Source organism: Lynx canadensis, chromosome X (genome assembly GCF_007474595.2).
Source record: "Lynx canadensis isolate LIC74 chromosome X, mLynCan4.pri.v2, whole genome shotgun sequence".
NCBI lineage: Eukaryota > Metazoa > Chordata > Mammalia > Carnivora > Felidae > Lynx > Lynx canadensis.
Genome location: NC_044321.2, coordinates 60,984,436 through 61,002,175, shown reverse-complemented (window position 1 = coordinate 61,002,175; position 17,740 = coordinate 60,984,436). Strand labels below are relative to the sequence as shown.

At 47.0% G+C, this 17,740-nt stretch overlaps 1 protein-coding gene across 1 annotated transcript; it reads right to left on the bottom strand.

Annotated features, from left to right (window-relative positions):
• Positions 1 to 2,129: 2,129 nt before the first annotated feature.
• On the bottom strand, positions 2,130 to 10,218 carry FGF16 (fibroblast growth factor 16). The gene is made up of 3 exons (XM_030306344.1): positions 9,945 to 10,218; positions 3,712 to 3,815; positions 2,130 to 2,375 (listed from the first exon to the last, which is right to left on the bottom strand). The coding sequence occupies exons 1-3, from the start codon at positions 10,216 to 10,218 to the stop codon at positions 2,130 to 2,132; spliced, it is 624 nt and encodes a 207-aa protein (XP_030162204.1).
• Positions 10,219 to 17,740: the final 7,522 nt, after the last annotated feature.

The window sequence follows — 17,740 nt, the reverse complement described above, 5'->3', positions numbered from 1 at the left end:
ATCAGCCTCTTTGCCTCTCCAAGTTCTGTTGGTTTTTCACAGCTGGAGTTACCCCTTTCAGGAAACTCTCCCTACTCACCCTAGCCCTGTGAGATCTTCACCTAGGTGGATCCATTAGTGAGCATTCTAATCTGTGATCATGCATAATCATGCAACTTAGCACTTTTTATCATATAATCTTATTTTCTATCTCATGTATATATTCTCATATGTGTGATTTCTCTGTTGGTTACTTAGATTTGGATGAACTTTTAGACTTTAAGTGAGCTGCTACCTAAGTTATTTGATGCTACCCCACAGTCAGAAAAAAAAACAGTGGATGCCTACATGATGTGATTGAAGAGAATCAAGGTACTAGCCTAAGCCCAAAACCTTTTCCCACCAGTCCTTCATGGGGCCTGAGTACTCAATGAGACATTTATTCTCTTGTCTGTTTTATCCTGACACCATTTGGTTAGAAAAGTCAAATAACCCTATGCTTCTACCTCTAAATATTAGTAAAGAGGCCAGGGATTTTAAACTATGATATATCAGGGGTTGCTCTAGAGAAGAGGGAGTTCCAAGGAATGCCATCTCCATTCGAACTAGAGCAACTCTACTTTTGTTTTATGGACTAAGGTTATCCTAAAACTTTATTTATAAGCCTTTCAGTTTCAGAAAGAATTATTTTTGAAAACCATTCCTTTAGGGCACTGGGTTTCAAAATTTATCCTGCACAGAAATCCTCTGGAAGGCTTGTTAACATGCAGATTGCTAGGCCCCACATTCCAGAGTTTCTGACTTGGTAGATCTAGGGTAGTTCTTGATAATTTACATTTCTAACAGGTTCGCAGCTGCTGCTACTGGTCAAGAGACCATATACTCTGAGAACTACCTCTTTAGGGAAGTGTGTTAACAGCTTCTCAGAATGCTCTAGAAGCACTGGCAGGGGATGGGGGGTGGATTGGAGAGGGAGTGGGAGAACACTTCCAGAAGGGAAGTTGGTTAAAAAAAAATAGGTGTCCTTACTGATTGTTGTTTATTTGTAATCACTTCTTCTTCATATCTAAAGTAAGAAGCCACCAATTAGGGTTTCTGACCTTCAGGCATTGAGGCCTAACCAAATCCCAAAAGGGTGTTTATCTACACCTTGTCTTAAGCACAAATAGGAGCTTCTGTAAGAGCTATTGGTCCAGGCCTTCCTGAAGCTTTGATGCATCACTAAGTTTAAACTCCTAGAACCTGAAAGGACTTCAGATAAGGCCCCTAAATAATGCTAGCATTGTTGGTGATAAGTCTTCTAGGCTAGGCAGCATAATGCTGACATCAGGAGATTCTAAGTTGGAGAGAAAGAAGGTAACCAACCTTCTAATCCCACTAAATGTATAACTCAGTAGAATTAGACAATGGTTACAATATAAAATTTTATTGCCAATAAAAGCCTTTAATAACTCATTTATTATCCTGTTTCAGTAGGACCTTATTCTTTCTGATGAAAATCCAGTCATAGCATCTCTCATTAAAAATAAAATTATTTTGAAATAAATAAATATATAAAATAAATAGCATGTACATTTCATAAATAGTTTGTCCTTATGCACAGTATCCATGCTTACATTTTAATATCATTTTCTCACAATCTACCCCATCTCCCAGTTCCAGTGGCAGGACACCTGCATGTCGGGACAGATGATAAATCTCCATAGCCAGTGCAGGGATGACCTGCAACAGGGCCATAGCCCCAAGGATTTTAAGGAGACTTTCCCAAAGCTCTGTATGTAGCATCTATGGCAGATTCCTTGGTCTTTCATTTACCCATTGTCAAAGTATTTGGGTGGATTGTGGGGCAAGATACCCCTGGCCCTTGGCAGGGGCCCCCATTCTTTCTCGTGCCACCTCGGGGGAAAGAACATGAGTAAAGAAATAAGTATATACAAGATTCCCTGTAGCCCACCCATCCTCCCACATCCCTCTCCCAAATAACCCAACTTTGATACACACTTTGAACAAGCGAACAGTTGGGGTGAGTTGAACATTAAGTGCTTCTCTGTTATCTAAATTTATAGGAAAGAAGACTGAAAAGCTATGAGTATAGTGCTTGCAGAGACAACTGTGGCCCTAGGGGTCACAGAGGTCACACTAGGGGTCTATTACCTATAGCGGAAGAGGTCTCTGGACATGGAAGGCAACTTAGAAGGATCTACTGGCCTGGGCAAAAAGTGAGTGAATTTCTGGTGTCGTTTAGTCCTGTATCCCTCCCGGGGTGAGCCGTCTTTATTCAAGGCCACATAATACTGTCTCTCCGAGTCCAAGTGTTTGTACAAGGTTGAAGCATAGGTGTTGTACCAGTTTTCTTCAAACTGTTCCCGGAAAACACATTCACGTGTGAGTTTTTTCTGTGAGGGTGAGAAAATAAAGCAGAGCCTATTATATGACTCTTTCTCCCATCCCAGCTTGCTGAAATATCAATAGCACATTGACATTAGAAAATTTCAGTCCTATCTCCCAGTATTCCTGAGGCATCTTCTTTCCAAATATCACAAAACAGTCCTGTCCTTATTGCCTTCATCTTCTTTCATGAACCACACTGAAATGTTTAAGGAGAGATCTTTCCTAAAGGCAGGAGACCAAAGGAGATGGTCTCACTGGGCTCTTTGAGCCTGAGAATTTCTGCTATGGCCTTCCAATGCTCTTCTGGCACCCTAATTTTCTACCTACTTAGGGCAAATAATGTCAAATCCATTGATATTACAGACAACCATGTCAACTAGCAGGCAAAGGCCTTGGATCTATATAAAGCTCCATGGGAGGAGAGTTGTGATCTCTCCTAATGAAGGGCCTCAGGGCTGTCAGTTGAAAAGCTCAGAAAAGATCTCCTTGAAAAGTTCCTCCAATCTGGCTACTTCAAGCTAGCAGCTCCTGAGGCAGGTCTCTTGCCTCTGCCCCTTCTCACACTTGATCCAGCTGGCATACTACTTGCTGTGGTTGCTGATACCAAGTGCTGGGGACAGGCCTATCTCTTAGGTGTCAGGGAAAAATGTGCTCTGATTTCATGGGGTGTAGGCAGCCAGAAAGTGTGCTATGTGGCTCAAAAGCCAAACCCTGAAAGGGTTAAGGTCAGCAAAGTCACTCACCATTCCCCAGCTCTGGGCTAGCTTCCAGAATGGAGAACATGTACTGCAGCCAACCCAGTCCTAGCTGGGGACTTAAGCCTGTCACCAGACTCTGGAACCCTCACTTTTCATTTGTTTGTTTCATTTGGCCTCTGGAATTAAGCTGAAGCAGTTTGGAAATCAGGGACTGTGTTTTTAATCTCAGAATCTCAATCTGAAGGTCAGCTCTTCCACTGCCTATTTTTGTGCCAGCTAGTCTGCTACTCCTCTAGGCACCCATTAAAATTCAGAGGTGCTCCTCAGGGGAGTAAATGGCCCAAACCCTTACCATCTATTGACAAACAAGCACAGCTTACTATTATCATCAGACTAGCTGGCTGTCTAGTGGAAAAGGTGAAAGCAAATGTACCACAGAAAAGCTTAAGTTTTGATGGGAACTGAATGAGTGAAAGTGTTATATAGCAAGCTCCCAGGCATCCAAGAAGCAACTAGAAGACACTAATCCTTCACAGTTGACAGAAATATTTCAAGTGCTAGATAAATGTTTTTATACGTTTGCCTTACATAGTCCAAACACTGGTGGTAATAGCCTCTGATGAAAAGAAAACCTTAAACTTACCGACCCATATAGTTCTCCTCGCTCGTTCATTCCTAAGTATAGGCCAGAATCCACTCCCCGGATGCTGATCAACCCCACAGCCAGGCTGATAAACTCTAGGATTCCTAGAGCAAAAAAGTGAATGCCATTTCCATTACTGACATCAAGCCAAGAGGAAGCTATTCAGGTGACATGAGCTACCAGTCATCTATACCCAACTCCTATGACACCATCTTGTGCAGCAACAACGGAAACTCAGAAAAGATACTGAGTCTCTCTAGGCCTCAGTTTTTCCATCTGTAAGGTGGGTGGAACAACCTCTTACTCAACACGCTTAGACATATTATGAAGAAGAGACCATGTGAAGGATTTGGCTACAAAAGCTTCATAATTACAAGGTACTATTGCTGTTAAATACCAACAGTTCAAGAAATGGGAGGGTACTTTATTAATGGAAGAATGTGGCTAGATTTCTGTATGTTTCCAAAGTCACTTCCCTCCTCCCTAGAGCACACAGCATTACCTTGTTGTCCTCTAGGCTGAATTCATTTTGCACCCTCTTAGCTCCCATGTCCTTAAAGCCACATGAGGCTGTCAACTGCTGGTACTTGACTCTAACAAAGGCCACACAGGCCACTCACTAAGTCTGTTCTTCTTACCTGTGGCAGAAGGCAAAATATGGCCTGGTGAGAGCCTTCTCTTATAAAATGCTCTTAGCCAGGGCAGCCCCAGGCTGACAAGCCTGTCATTTTATCCTTCTCTCTTTAGAATTTTAACTTTACCCATGGCCAAGAGTTGGCAGGTAGTACTGGACTTAATACTGATTTGAGATGTTGCAACTTTAAGGGGAAAGTTTGGAAGACATTCAGAAACATCCCTCTAGCTGACAAGGTTAGAGGTGAGGATTTGAAAATGTTTTCATTTACTCAGCAGCAGTAGGAAGAAAAAAAGAAATCAACTTCTAAGAGGGAAAATGGACCCAGAACTGAAATCCTGGTGATGCTGAAGTCTTTACAATTTTGTCCTAAGGTAGCACAATCTGTCGTTCCATGGATACAAACACAATGGTCAAGTAGATTCCTCTTTGATGTTTCTCTCTCTAACCGTGTTTTTCAAAGTACAGACCAAAACTTTATATGATTGACTCGCAGAGGCATCCAAAGGTATGAAATGAGCTCATATCTGGCTGTTTCTCTTATCCAAAAATGCAATTCTTAAGGGTAACAATATTCTATGTAATCTACATAGGGAGTGGAACTGATGCCTTAAAGATTACTTTAAAAATTAAGTGGTTAATTTGTAAATCAGATTCAAGACTCCAGTGGGAAGTCTCTTGAAAAGCCCCAGTGATTTGGACTGCCAGATAGGTGTGCAGCTGTTGCAGCTTTAGGGCACATGTTTCCATGGCCCACTTGGATCTATTTGAAGAATGTAAAAGGTTCTGCTGCCATTGTATAGAACACTCAGAGTGTAGTCTTTGGCCACCAAGAGAGAGAGAGAGAGAGAGAGAGAGAGAGAGAGAGAGAGAAGAGAGAATCTTAAGCAGGCTCCACATTCAGCATGGAGCCTGGCATGGGGCTCCATCCCACAACCCTGGGATCATGACCTGGGCCAAAATCAAGAGTCAGATGCTCAACCGACTGAGCCACCCAGGTGCCCTAACATTGAAATCCTTTACATTTTATTATCAATCAGGTTGTTACACTTATAGCACAAGAAAGGAGTTTTGGGAAAACACATTGACACAAGATGGTAGGAGGAGAAGGGCAAATAGCTGGTGTCAAGTGGGGGTTAAGGAGGAAGTGATTTAATGGATCAAAACCTTTAGCTGCATTGCACAAGTGTCTGATTTTGGTTCTGCCTTGTATAACGTTTTAATAAATGACTTGTAAGAGGACATAGGGAAACTGCTTACTCTACTTCCAAAAGATGTACAGCTGAGAAGGTGACACAATCAAAATCTGAAGAGATTTCAAGAGGATGGAAAAATGTACTGACTCCACAAAATAAGCTTTAATTAGAATAAATGTAAAATCCTGCACTTTGGTCCCCAGACTGATTACTCAAGATGTTTTGTGTTTGGGGTTTTGTTGGGGGATGGTGAGCCACAAGTGCAGACAGTTGAGTTAATCACACTCCTTGCTTTATTGCCTGTTATCATAATTGGTCTGCACCAGGGCTTTTTATTTATCTTTCTTTTTATTTCCATACTCTGCTTCCACCCCCCTCTGTACTTCAGGCAATCATGTATATTTTCTTGAAAAAATGTTATATTCTTTTGTGTTTCTATGCATTTTCACTAAATACAAGTCAGTCCACCATTGTAATGGGGAGATGTGGCATAACAAAACATACACAACAATGGTTAAGGGATTTGGATAAGATAAGATCAGTATGCGTGATTCATGATAATGTAAAACTAATATGCATTAGTTCATAATAATGTAAAAAGCTAATGTAAAACTAGTCATGTAAAAATTAAAATTTATCAAAAAGCTCATGTGAAAAAAAAAGCTAGTGTGATCTAAGGTTGCACTGATAGAGGTCTAGTAATGGCATAAGGGAGGAGACAGCCACCTCTCTGTTCTGCCTTAGACCACACTGAGTGTACTGTTTTTAGTTCTACTGTGTTTACAGAGGTCTATGGAAAAACAGGAGTGTGTTCAAAGTAGAATGGCCAGTATGGCAAGGAAAAAAGAAACCAGGTCATGATTCAGTTCTGTGTGCTAAACTTTGAGTGATACCAACCTGCTGGAGGCTTCAGTTATTTGCTTTGCTTAGACAGATTACTTCTGAGCTTCAAGTCTTAGTTCCCTCATTCTCTAAGTATCTCATGTTTCTGATCACCCTGAGCTCACTAAGTAGCAGAGGGAAACTTGTGACCTCACTGGCCAAGACCTGGTGTGAGAACAAATCATGAAACCCAAGAGGTGTGGCCATTTGAGTCACCACAGTTTTTCTCCAACTTTCTGTTAACCCTGATGCCAAAGGACAGATCATACAGGAAGTCACTTGGGTTGTGTCCAGTAACAGGGGTCTCCAACAGCTGGAATCATCCCTGCCCAGCTGTCTTTGGGCATCATTTTCATTGCCAATTTTCCTATTAGCTGGATTCAAACTGTGGGAACCCAGTAGCACATGATGATGGAACAGATATTCCTAAACCTCCTGAATCTCAGCCAGCATGAAGGGAGAGAGAAAACAAGCCATTTTCACATTTTCCCAGTTACAGTTGGAGAGGGGAGTTAACAGCAAAGTGTTGAGGCAAAGTGTTAAGTAGGCTATGTTTGTCCTCAGCACTCTCACCCCCTTCAAGGTCCAGGACCTCCCTCTACTCTGCCTCATCTTGACCTGTCCATCTCAGCCTCTGGCCTTTGCTTGACAATTTACAGGCTCTTCTTACATCTTTTCCCCCATGGCCTCAGTTAAAACAGATCTGCCCTGAGCTCCACTGCTTCAGAACCTAGCTAGATGGTTGGCTAACATGTCATTGAATCTGGTTACATGACTTGCCTGGCTCCCTCAGCCATCGTTTCAGACCTTCAGGGCCAAGACAGTGCTGCTTTGGCATCTTGACAAATAAGAACCAGATTACTCAAAAACTGAACCAGCTGCATTAGCCTGCTTCATCACACCTGGTGTGAGGCCTCTCCTCCAGTCTATCTCCCAAGCTCTGCCAGTCCACAGGTGCCCCTCAGGAATGTCAGTATCCCTGTGAACCTCATGAATGCCACCAGCCAAGTGGAGATTGAAATACTCCTGACTACTGATTACAGAATGGAGTGGGGGAGGGGGGAGGATAGGCTATGCCAACAGGTTATTATTTGGAGTCGTGGCTGCTCTTGGGCTCAGCCTGACTCATTCTGAACACATGGATTCCAGGGTAATCCTTGGGGGCCCTGCTCTCCAATTACAACAAATAGCTATTTACTTTACATGGCCTTTGGAGACTACCTCCTCCCCCCAAGCAGAAATCTATAATATTTTATATCTTAAGTCTGGCCTACTTTACCCTGCTGGAATGTTGACTGCCAAAGCACTTATGGAATGTTAAAGTTTCGATTTATTGAATACCCTGGCTGATTAACTCAAATGTGGAGGGAGGAGACTTAGCAAACTCAAACGCCACCTCTTTCTTTGCCAAAAGCTAAACCAAGAAAGAATAAATGTGTGTTTGAAAGTTGGCAGAGGAGGTTACAAAGAGACAGCTTTAACTAGTTATCATTTCCTTTACAGGAAATACATGGAACTGCCAGGAAGCCAGGGAAGGAGAAAAGGGAAAAGGTGGTGCAGAGGTGGTCTCAGGCAGTGTTATTTTAAAAGGCAAAACCAAAAATGAAGCAGTCAGTTAAGCAGCAATGAAAACATCCCTTCCTCCTGCCAGTTTTATTTCCTTTGATTTCTCCTGAAACTTACCCTTAGCAGGCCTGAGAGATGAAAAGAAATCAAGATGTGTCCTTAGGGAGGTAATTAAAGACCACTTATCCTAAGAGCCTATTACTAATTTATGTTGACCTTGTAGGTTATTTGGCTCAGCTTAGGCACAAAGTCAGACAAACACTAGCTGCTGGAAGCCAAGGTCACAGTTTCTCCACCTCTGCTGCCCCCCACCCTACATTTCTCCATCATTTCATGATTCCTTTTTTAAATATCAGGAATGGACTACCCCAATATCTTTAGGCCATTTCTGGGAGACTTTGGGAGGTTCTGAGGCCAGGGTGGGAGTCCCATTCCTTCCGAAGAGGAACAAAAGGGAACTGCAAAGTCACAAGTGATGGAAGGGAAAGAAGTCAAGTTAATACTCCCTCTTCCCTGACTCCACCTTATCACCCTTTTGAGGACCTGCTGCAAGTTTATACAGGCATCTGCACCCCTCCATTACTCCCACCCTACACACAACCCACTGTACTCCAGCTCTGTGAGTGTTTTTTTTTTTTTTTTCCCCCAAGATGACATAGATCTCATTAGGGTTCCTGCTTGCTCTCAACAAGGAAGATCAGCCCCAACCCTAAGTTGTTTGCTAGACTTGGCCTTGCCCAGAAACTAGCCTCTGTGCTTCCCCCCTCTCCTTCTACTGTGTACTCCAGATGCAACTCTAGCAAGTCAGGGGAAAAAGAAGATGGGGAGGTTTGGGGGGAACGGGGTGGGTGGGATAAACAAGGGAACAGGTATCATGCCTGAGGGTAGGCAAAGCCTCTTCCTACCTGCTTAGGGATAGAAGATGTCCTTGGGCCATAGGGTCCATAGGGCATTGGGGGATGGGGTTACCAAGTAAAGGTAGCTGTCACAGTACCTGAATTATGGTTTAACAGAGAATAGGAAATTGAAAATAAAAATGGCCAAATTACTGAGAAATGAACACATTTGTTTCGAAACCTAATGATCTCCATCCCACATCAAGGTTTATACTAATTATGTTTTGTATGTCAGACAGGCTCTTTAAACAATCTGCCAAGTGTTGGGCAGAGAAAATCCTGGATGGAGGTTGTACATTTCCTGTCCTGGGCCCAGGAGACACCTGTTTCTGGGGCTGGGAGTGGGCCCAGGACTGGGCCCCGGACCATTTCCTTCCTGTGAGGCAAGGAGTCCAGAGGTATATCTAGGCAATAGCTGACCTAGGGCTGTGCCCTACGCAGTGGACAGCGGGAGGATTTCCCAGTTTCTCCAACACCCAGCTCATGCCTTGCTACCGGGATTGGCCTCCACTCCAGGCAGAGCAAGCCAGAGGCAGGCAGGTGCCACGGCTGCCGATCCCCCTGTCAGCCAAAAGCCACTCCGGCACGGACCGCCCACCCACCACATCGATAGCCTACGAAGGCTTCTGCTCCAGACAATCGGCCGCGACAACCCTGCTGCTCTTGAGGCTCGACCCCGCGCTACAGCCATGGTCCCTGGTCTCCTCAGCTGGTGCTTCTACCCTCCTCCAGCTCCACCTGCTTTCATCCTAAGCGCAGCGTCGTCAGAATGATCCCCTCGCTATGGGGGAGGGAAGAAGGGTGGAGTGGGGAAAAGAGAGGCCGCACCTCAAGGCGCCCCCGCCTCCTCCCTGGAGCCTCTGAGGGTGCCAGGAGCCCTGACGCCAAGTTTGCACCATTCGATCCTGCCTGCCCCGCGTCCCTGGCGGTGTCCCGCCTCGACGGGCCCGGACGGCACAGGCTTGGGGGCGGCCCGCGGATCCCAAGCCGGAGCCCAGAGCCATCGGTTCCCTAGAGAACCGTCCGCTCGCTTCCCGTCCCTCCCGGCCGCGTCCTCACCGAAACGGCTGTGGTCGTGGCGGGTGCCATGCACAGTGCCGTTGGGGAAGATCTCCAAGTGGAAGCCGGTGCGGCAGTACAGCTGGCGGCGCCGCAGGATCCCCTTCAGGTGGGCGAAGTCTGTGGGCGAGCCGCGCTGCAGCTTCCCCTCGATCTGGCCTAGGCGCTCGTTCAGGAAACCCGGGGAGTCAGCTAAGGGCACGTTCCCCAGAGACGAGGAGAAGCCGTGTAGGTCCCAGTCCAAGGAGGCGAAGACTCCCCCCACCTCCGCCATGGCTGGGTGCGCGGGGCCGAGCTGGGGCCGCGGGGCGCGAACTACCTCTCCCCTCAGCGAGCACTGGCGACTCGGAGGCGCTCGTTGGCTCCCTCGCTCGCTCCGCGCTCTGCCTAGCTGCAGTGGACGTCTGTTCGCGTCCAAGGAACTTCTCAGCGGCGGGGCAACGAGCTCCTGACCTTTCTCTCAGTCAAAGTGGCGCTTCCCCTACGCATCCATCTCCCTAGGCCTCTCATAGCTGGCTTCGTCGAGCTATCAGATGCAAACGGCACTTTATATACATACCCACTCCCCTTACATTGACATATTGGATATTTAAATACAAGCCACACCTCACTGGCATCCCCTCGGAGATTGGTGTGTGGGTTTTTTCCCCCCTTGTATCCTTTTGGCTCTTTTGGAAGGGAGGGGGTGAGGGAGGAGAGAGCAAGCGAGCTTCACTCCCTCTTTTATTATGAAAAAAAAAATGGCAGGAAAAAGCTACACATTGCAGTGAGGCATAACTGTTTTTGGCAGGTTTTTCTGAAACTGCTGATGAAATAACGGAGCCCAATGCGTGGAGGCTGTTGGCGCCCACGGCCACTCAGGCCTGTGGTGTGGAGGTCTGTCAGCTGCGCGTGGGCAGTTCCCACCTCCCACGCCTCCTCTGGCGTCTCGCCTTTGGAAAGTGGCTTGAGACCCGGGCTGGGGGTTCACGCGTTCCTGACCCCTTCTTGTTCCCCGGCTGGTCGAAAACTGCAGAAGGGGCGCCTGGCCTGGGACAGGAGCTCCCTGGTTTCTTTGTTCTGTTGCCCATCTCCAGTCCCACTCCCCACCTGTAGGTCGGCGGGAGCCGAGGAAGTGAAAAACACGAAGGCGAGTGAAGTTGGGGGTAGTAGCTGTCCCTGCGGGCACCAAGCCGGAGTCTTTAAGGGGTCTGGGAGGAGCGGGAAACCCCACGGAGGAAAGAAAACATTTTTTTAAAGGGACGTTTACAGCTTAGGAAAAGTAGGGGGGAGTAAGAAATAGAAAGTGATCTTTTTGAAAAATGTTCTGCACTGGCTTTCTGGGCGCTCTTTTACAAGGCTCCCGAGAGCAAACCCGATGAGAGGCCATTGGAAGCCTGGTGGGGGCTTCCCCCTACCTCTTTTCTTGTTGGAAACAGGTGTTTCCTTGCTCTGTGCCGTGCCCTGCTTGGAGATACTCTATCAGGAAGAGAGACGGTTGGAGCAGGAACTGGCGGCAGTTCAGGGCAACCGGCAGCATCGGGAAGACCTGGGGAGCAGGTGCCCAGCCTGTCCAGCGTCCCCGCGCCCCTGCCCCACACCTGAACCCTGGGAACCCTCTCTGGCCCTGGCGCTCGGCGTTCTGTTCGACTATTAAACTGCATTGTTGCTTGCAGTTTGCACCCTCAGCGGGCTCTGGCTGCCTTCCCAGTCTCCCGCAGGGGACTTCCACAGCACCTCCGCCTTTGCAGCGCCTCCTCCTGGGGAACCCGTGTCCCATGACCAGTTCGAACTGTGGCTGTCCCTGAGAGAAAACCGATTCCGTTCAATTCAGTTAGTGAAATTTGATTCCTGATCCTGGGCTCCCACGTGCACCTCATATTCACTGTCTGGAACTGTAGCAGTTTTTGGTTTGGAACATCGTGGCTTGGTTCTGGTGTGCCCTCTTAGCTCAGACAGAACCTCCTGAGCCAAGCACAAGGTATGGCACATAGTAGGTGCTCAGAAATTATCTTATGTGCTCCCAGTAGTAAGGCACACAGATGAAAACGATCTTCCTGTTGTAGGGAACACAGAAATGCAAAAGATGGTGTCCCTATTGGAGTATTTATGGGTGAAATGACAGGCTATCTGGGATTTTCTTTAATCCAGAGTGAGAAGGCAGAAGGAGTGGAGGCATAGATGCAATAATTGTTGAAGCTGGGTGATGGGTACATGGGTGTTCATTATAAATTTCCTCTACTTTATATATAAACACACACGTGAAATATTTCATAATAAAAATATCTTTAAAGTGAGGCTGACATAAAGAAATCATTCCTTCCTTCTTCATTCTTCCCTTTGAAGAGTTTGTGGATTTAGTAAGAAGGTAGGGTGGAGGGGCAGAGGTTAAGACAAGTATATAAATGACTAGAATACAAAGTAGTGTAAGGTACAGTGCTGTATGAATTCAGAAAGCAGAAAGAAGACTGATCTCGGGGATTTAGGACTGGATTCTGGGCCAAAGTGTGGCCTTCATAATGGATGGGCCTTGAAAGGAAGATGGGAAGGATTTTGCAAATTCAGATGGGCCACTTCCAAGAAGGGGAAAGGAGTAACAAAGCAAGTGGGACAATTTAAATGACAAAGACTAATTCTTGGGAGCTTTAGTGAATGTCACATGAAACAATATAGGTGAAACTGCTTTGTACAGTATGTGATTGTAAAGGATTTAGATGTCTCCATGATGATATAAATCACACATTGACAGTGGTGAAAGGCCATTTCCTCAACAATCACTTCAGGGAATTTCTGCATTTGTTGTCCCCCAAAATTCCCAAAGTCACCAACCACAGTTGCAGATCTGGAGTCCTACCTGATCGAAGATCAGGGATATAGGCATTCTATTGCCCTTCTGGGGCTTTTCTGAGATTAAGCTGACTGATGATTCTATTTTAAATGTTTCCATAAAGAGACCTGACTGACAGCACTTTTATGAAAGTTATTTAATTTTTACAACCTTGTGGAGTAGGAGGTGTCAAATCCCCATTTTAGAGGTGCGGTTAGGTGACTAGCACAGAATCATATAACTAATAAACAAAATCATAATTTGATTTCAGATCCACTGGGGACAAATTACTCTCAATTTATGGGCCTTGGGATTATGCAAAGATCAGTGTATTGAGGACAGTGAGATTTCAGAATATTTTGGTTTATAGAAAATCCTCAAGAGCACACAACCTCTGGCCAGGGTTGTGCTGGATATGTGGGATAAAAGGAAAATGTACATAAGAAAAGAAGCAACCCTCACTGGGTTCAGAACAACACTTTTATTTATTTTTATTTATTATTATTATTTTTTAAATGTTTATTTATTTTTGAGACAGAGGGAGACAGAGCGCAAGTGGGTGAGGGGCAGAGAGAGAGGGAGACACAGAATCTGAAACAGGTATACCCGGTATACCAGACTGGACCCTACCACCCCCGCTGGGGCCACCGTATTGGCTACCTATTTTATTTCCCAATCAGTCTCTGATATCCAAAAAAAAACCTAAAAAAAGGCCGAAGATGGTCCTCAGACCCCCATGGCCGACCTGGTAAAGCTGGCCTTTAAAGTTTTTAATGGCCGAGAGGAAGCTCAAGAACAATGGCGACAGGCCTGTCTCCAACAAAAGGTACAATTACAGACCCAAGCCTTGGTAGCTGCCCTGAGGCCAGCCACAATAAAGCCCTCTGGACCACGGCCCCCTCCGGGGCCTTGCTTTAAATGTGGCCAAGAAGGCCATTGGTCTCGTCAGTGTCCCCATCCCAAAAAGCCTACCAGTCCATGCCCATTGTGCCAACAAATGGGCCATTGGAAATCCGATTGTCCTAACCCCAGGGGACGACAGACTCACAATGCCTCCACGTGGCGAGGCTTCACCCAGATTGGACTCTGCCTTCCAAATGCTGGAGATGGAGGATGACGACTGACGAGGCCCAGACTCAGTAACTCCAGTGACCCACGCTGAGCCCAGGGTAAAACTCCATTTAGCGGTTAAGTCCATCTCCTTTCTGTTGGACACAGGGGCTACCTATTCCGTCCTGCTGAGCTATTCCGGCCCTGCCACGCTGTCCTCTGTTTCGGTCATGGGCATAAATGGCACCCCCTCCATTCCCCCATGCACACCGGTACTCACCTGCTGCCTGGATGGCTTCCACTTCTCCCACTCCTTCCTAGTCATCCCCTCCTGCCCCATCCTCCTTTTGGGCCGAGACATCCTCAATAAATTAGGAGCCTCTATACACCTATCAGCTATCTGCCCCTCTCCCTCCCCCACTCATCTTCTACTGGCTGTTATCACAGACAACACAGACCACAGCCTCAACCCACACCCAGACCTCCCAGTAGACCCAATCGTATGGGATACATCCACCCCAACAATTGCCACCCACCACCAACCTGTCCTCATTAAACTCAAAAATCCATCGCAATTCCCATCTAGAACCCAATACCCAATCTCCCACACCCACTGACTAGGCCTAAAGCCCATCATCGATTGCCTACTCAAGGAAGGCCTCCTAATCCCATGTCACTCCCCCTGTAACACCCTGATCTTGCCTGTAAAAAAGCCTAATGGCTCATATGGACTAGTACAAGACCTCCAAATAATCAATGAAGCTGTAATCCCCATCCACCCAGTAGTGCCCAACCCATACACCCTCCTCTCCCAAATTCCCCCGTCCACAACCCATTTTACAGTGCTCGATCTCAAAGATACCTTTTTCACTATTCCCCTACATCCTGAATCCCAATTCCTCTTCGCCTTCACATGGCAAGATCCAGTCACCTCTTAGGCCTGCCAACTCACATGGAAGGTACTTCCCCAGGGGTTCCGTGATAGTCCCAATCTCTTTGGGCAGGCCTTGGCCAAGGATCTCCTCAAAGCCCCACTCTCTAGTCACTGTACTCTACTACAATATGTAGATGACCTCCTACTATGTGGAACCTCTTTCAACCACACCAAACAAGATACAATCCATATCCTAAACTCCCTGGCTAACCTGGGTTATCGAGTCTCCCCACACAAAGCCCAAATCTGTACTAATACAGTCACGTTCCTGGGAGTTTCACTCACACCTACCACCAAGGCCCTAACCCAAGACCATCTCCAAGCCCTCCAAACTCTGTCCCCACCTACCAATGCAGACGAAATCCTCTCCTTCCTGGGCTTAATGGGCTTCTTCTGACACTAGATCCCTAACTTTGCTGTACACGCAGCCCCCCTATACAAAGCAGCCAAGGAAACCCCCCAAGGCCCAGTCTCCAGCCTGGTATTGGTAGCAAGGGCCTTCCAACAGCTGGTCACATCTCTAGTCACTCAACTGGTCCCTTCCCTCCCCAATGTTTCAAAGCCTTTCCTCTTATACACAGATGAAAGGGCTGGAATTGCGACAGGGCTCCTAGCCCAACCATGTGGCCCCAAGTTACAAGCTGTCGCCTACCTCTCTAAACGACTGGACCCTACCATCAGGGGGTGGCAACCCTGCCTTAGAGCACTTGCAGCAGCAGCCACCCTAACCAAAGAGGCACTCAAACTTACCCTACACTGCCCCCTAACGGTACTCTCATCGCACCGTCTATCTGATCTCCTTACACATAAGGCCCTGGCACACCTCTCCCCATCACGCATACAATTGTTCCATCTGCTCTTTTTTGAAAATCCTGAAATATCTCTCCAACTCTCCCCCAGACTCAATCCTGCCACCCTACTTCCACAAATCAACACCCTCCAAGCCGCTGCACACATACAGCCTGCTATTTGCTTTTTATATGACCAAACCAACAGTATATGCTCCCAAACCTCCCCCACCCAATATGGAGGATGCCCCTGTAGCTATTGTAACATGCACTGGCTCAACCAAAACTGTTTCACAGGGAAAAAGATGGGCTGCTTCTGCTTACAAGGTAGCAACTTTACCCTTACTATCCCTGATCCATGGGATATCTGCTGGCAAACTGGGACGAGGGGCACACTGTATCAGAATGGCCATCACTCTAACCCCGTCTCCTCTTTAACCATCTATTGAACCTAGGAACCCATCTATCGAACCTACGAACCCTCAATGGCTCCTTCCCTCTCCAACCTTAAAGATCTTACCCAAATGATCACGGACCAAGGAAACCAGCTCAAAACCCAACTGCAGACACCCCCCGCACAACATCCCTTCTCATGGCTTACACTAATCATACAAGGAACAGTCCTGCTTAACCACTCAGGCTTAACTAACCTGTCACACTGCTTTCTTTGCGAATCCCTCCAGCGGGATCCAGTAATAGCCGTCCCATTACCCACCCCCTTTCCCAATACCACTAACTCCACCAACCACCCCAGAAGTCAAATCTCCCTACAGGTTCCCATCCTCACTGAGACCCCTCAATACAACACATCTCACCCAACATGCTACTCTTCTTATGCCTCCCCAACTTACCCCTCCCCCTTGCCTATGCCTAGCCACAATCCCCCCAGGGGGATTCTATTGGTGCAATGGCACAGCTTATAAACACCCCAAAACGCTTCTGTCTCCCAGTCACCATCATCCCCCAACTCACCCTATATGGACAGGAAGAACTCCATCAACTCCTCGAATTCCATCTCCAAAAACGAGCCATTTTCCTCTCACTAATGGTTGGCCTATCCCTGGCCACTTCCCTACTGGCTGCTGGGGTTGGGACCAGCTCCCTAATACACTCTATTAGCTCCTCCAGGGATCTGTCAGGCTCCAAATCTCAATAGAAGCCTCAGCAACCTCCCTATCCACCTTACAAAGGCAGATCAACTCCCTAGCACAGGTCACTCTACAAAACCGATGAGCCCTAGATCTCCTGACAGCAGAAAAAGGGGGAACATGCCTGTTCCTGAGAGAGGAATGTTGCTACTACCTCAATGAATCAGGCTTAGTTGAAACTAATATAGAACACCTAAAAGAAATCCAAAAAACCCTATCCGCCTGCCCAGGATCCTCAGACCCCCTAACCTCCTGGTGGCAATCACCCCTCCTAACTTGGCTCCTCCCCATAGTCACCCCACTAGTTGCTATCTGTATAATACTTATGCTCTTACCTTGTTTTCTCCGTTTCGTACGGAAACGAATTCATGAAGTTTCCCAGGTTGCATTTCATCAGATGGTGGTCCGGCCATATTCCCGCATTCCAACCTCAGACCCCACATACCATGACGTCGCCCTTACACCTGCAGGAAGCAGCCAGATCATTATCACCAATAAGAGGTTGGAATGTTAGGATGTCCCTGGAACCACAGTGGAGGGGACAGCCATCTTGCCAGCGCAACCCAACGGAAAGCCCCAAGCGAATTGAAGGCACCAGAACGAATTGAAGGTCAACAAATCACCTAGCGACAGCATGACCTGGCGCGAAAAAGGCCCACCCGGACCTAAACCTGGAACCGCTGCAGGTTAAAAGCCCTACCCCACCACACCTGGGCACGACTTCCCTGACTCCTCTCTCTCTCCCCCTGAGTCACGGAACCTCACCTGAGACCCTAGTTCCCAATAAAGCCTTTGACTGCTAAAATGTTTTAGCTTCTGACTCTTATCTTTACCCTGCCCTACGCCTGACCTTAACAATGACCTGAGCCAAAGTCGGACGCTCAACCAACTGAGCCATCTAGGCGCCCCAGGACAACACTTTTAAAGTGAGGTTAACTTCACAGTGGTATTGTGAGGATGAAATGAAATCACTGATGGAAAGTGTCCAGCATTCTGTCTGGCACATAGAAGACACTCAACACACCTGAGATTCCATCCTCCTTTTCCGATATCTCATAGGGTTGATATGA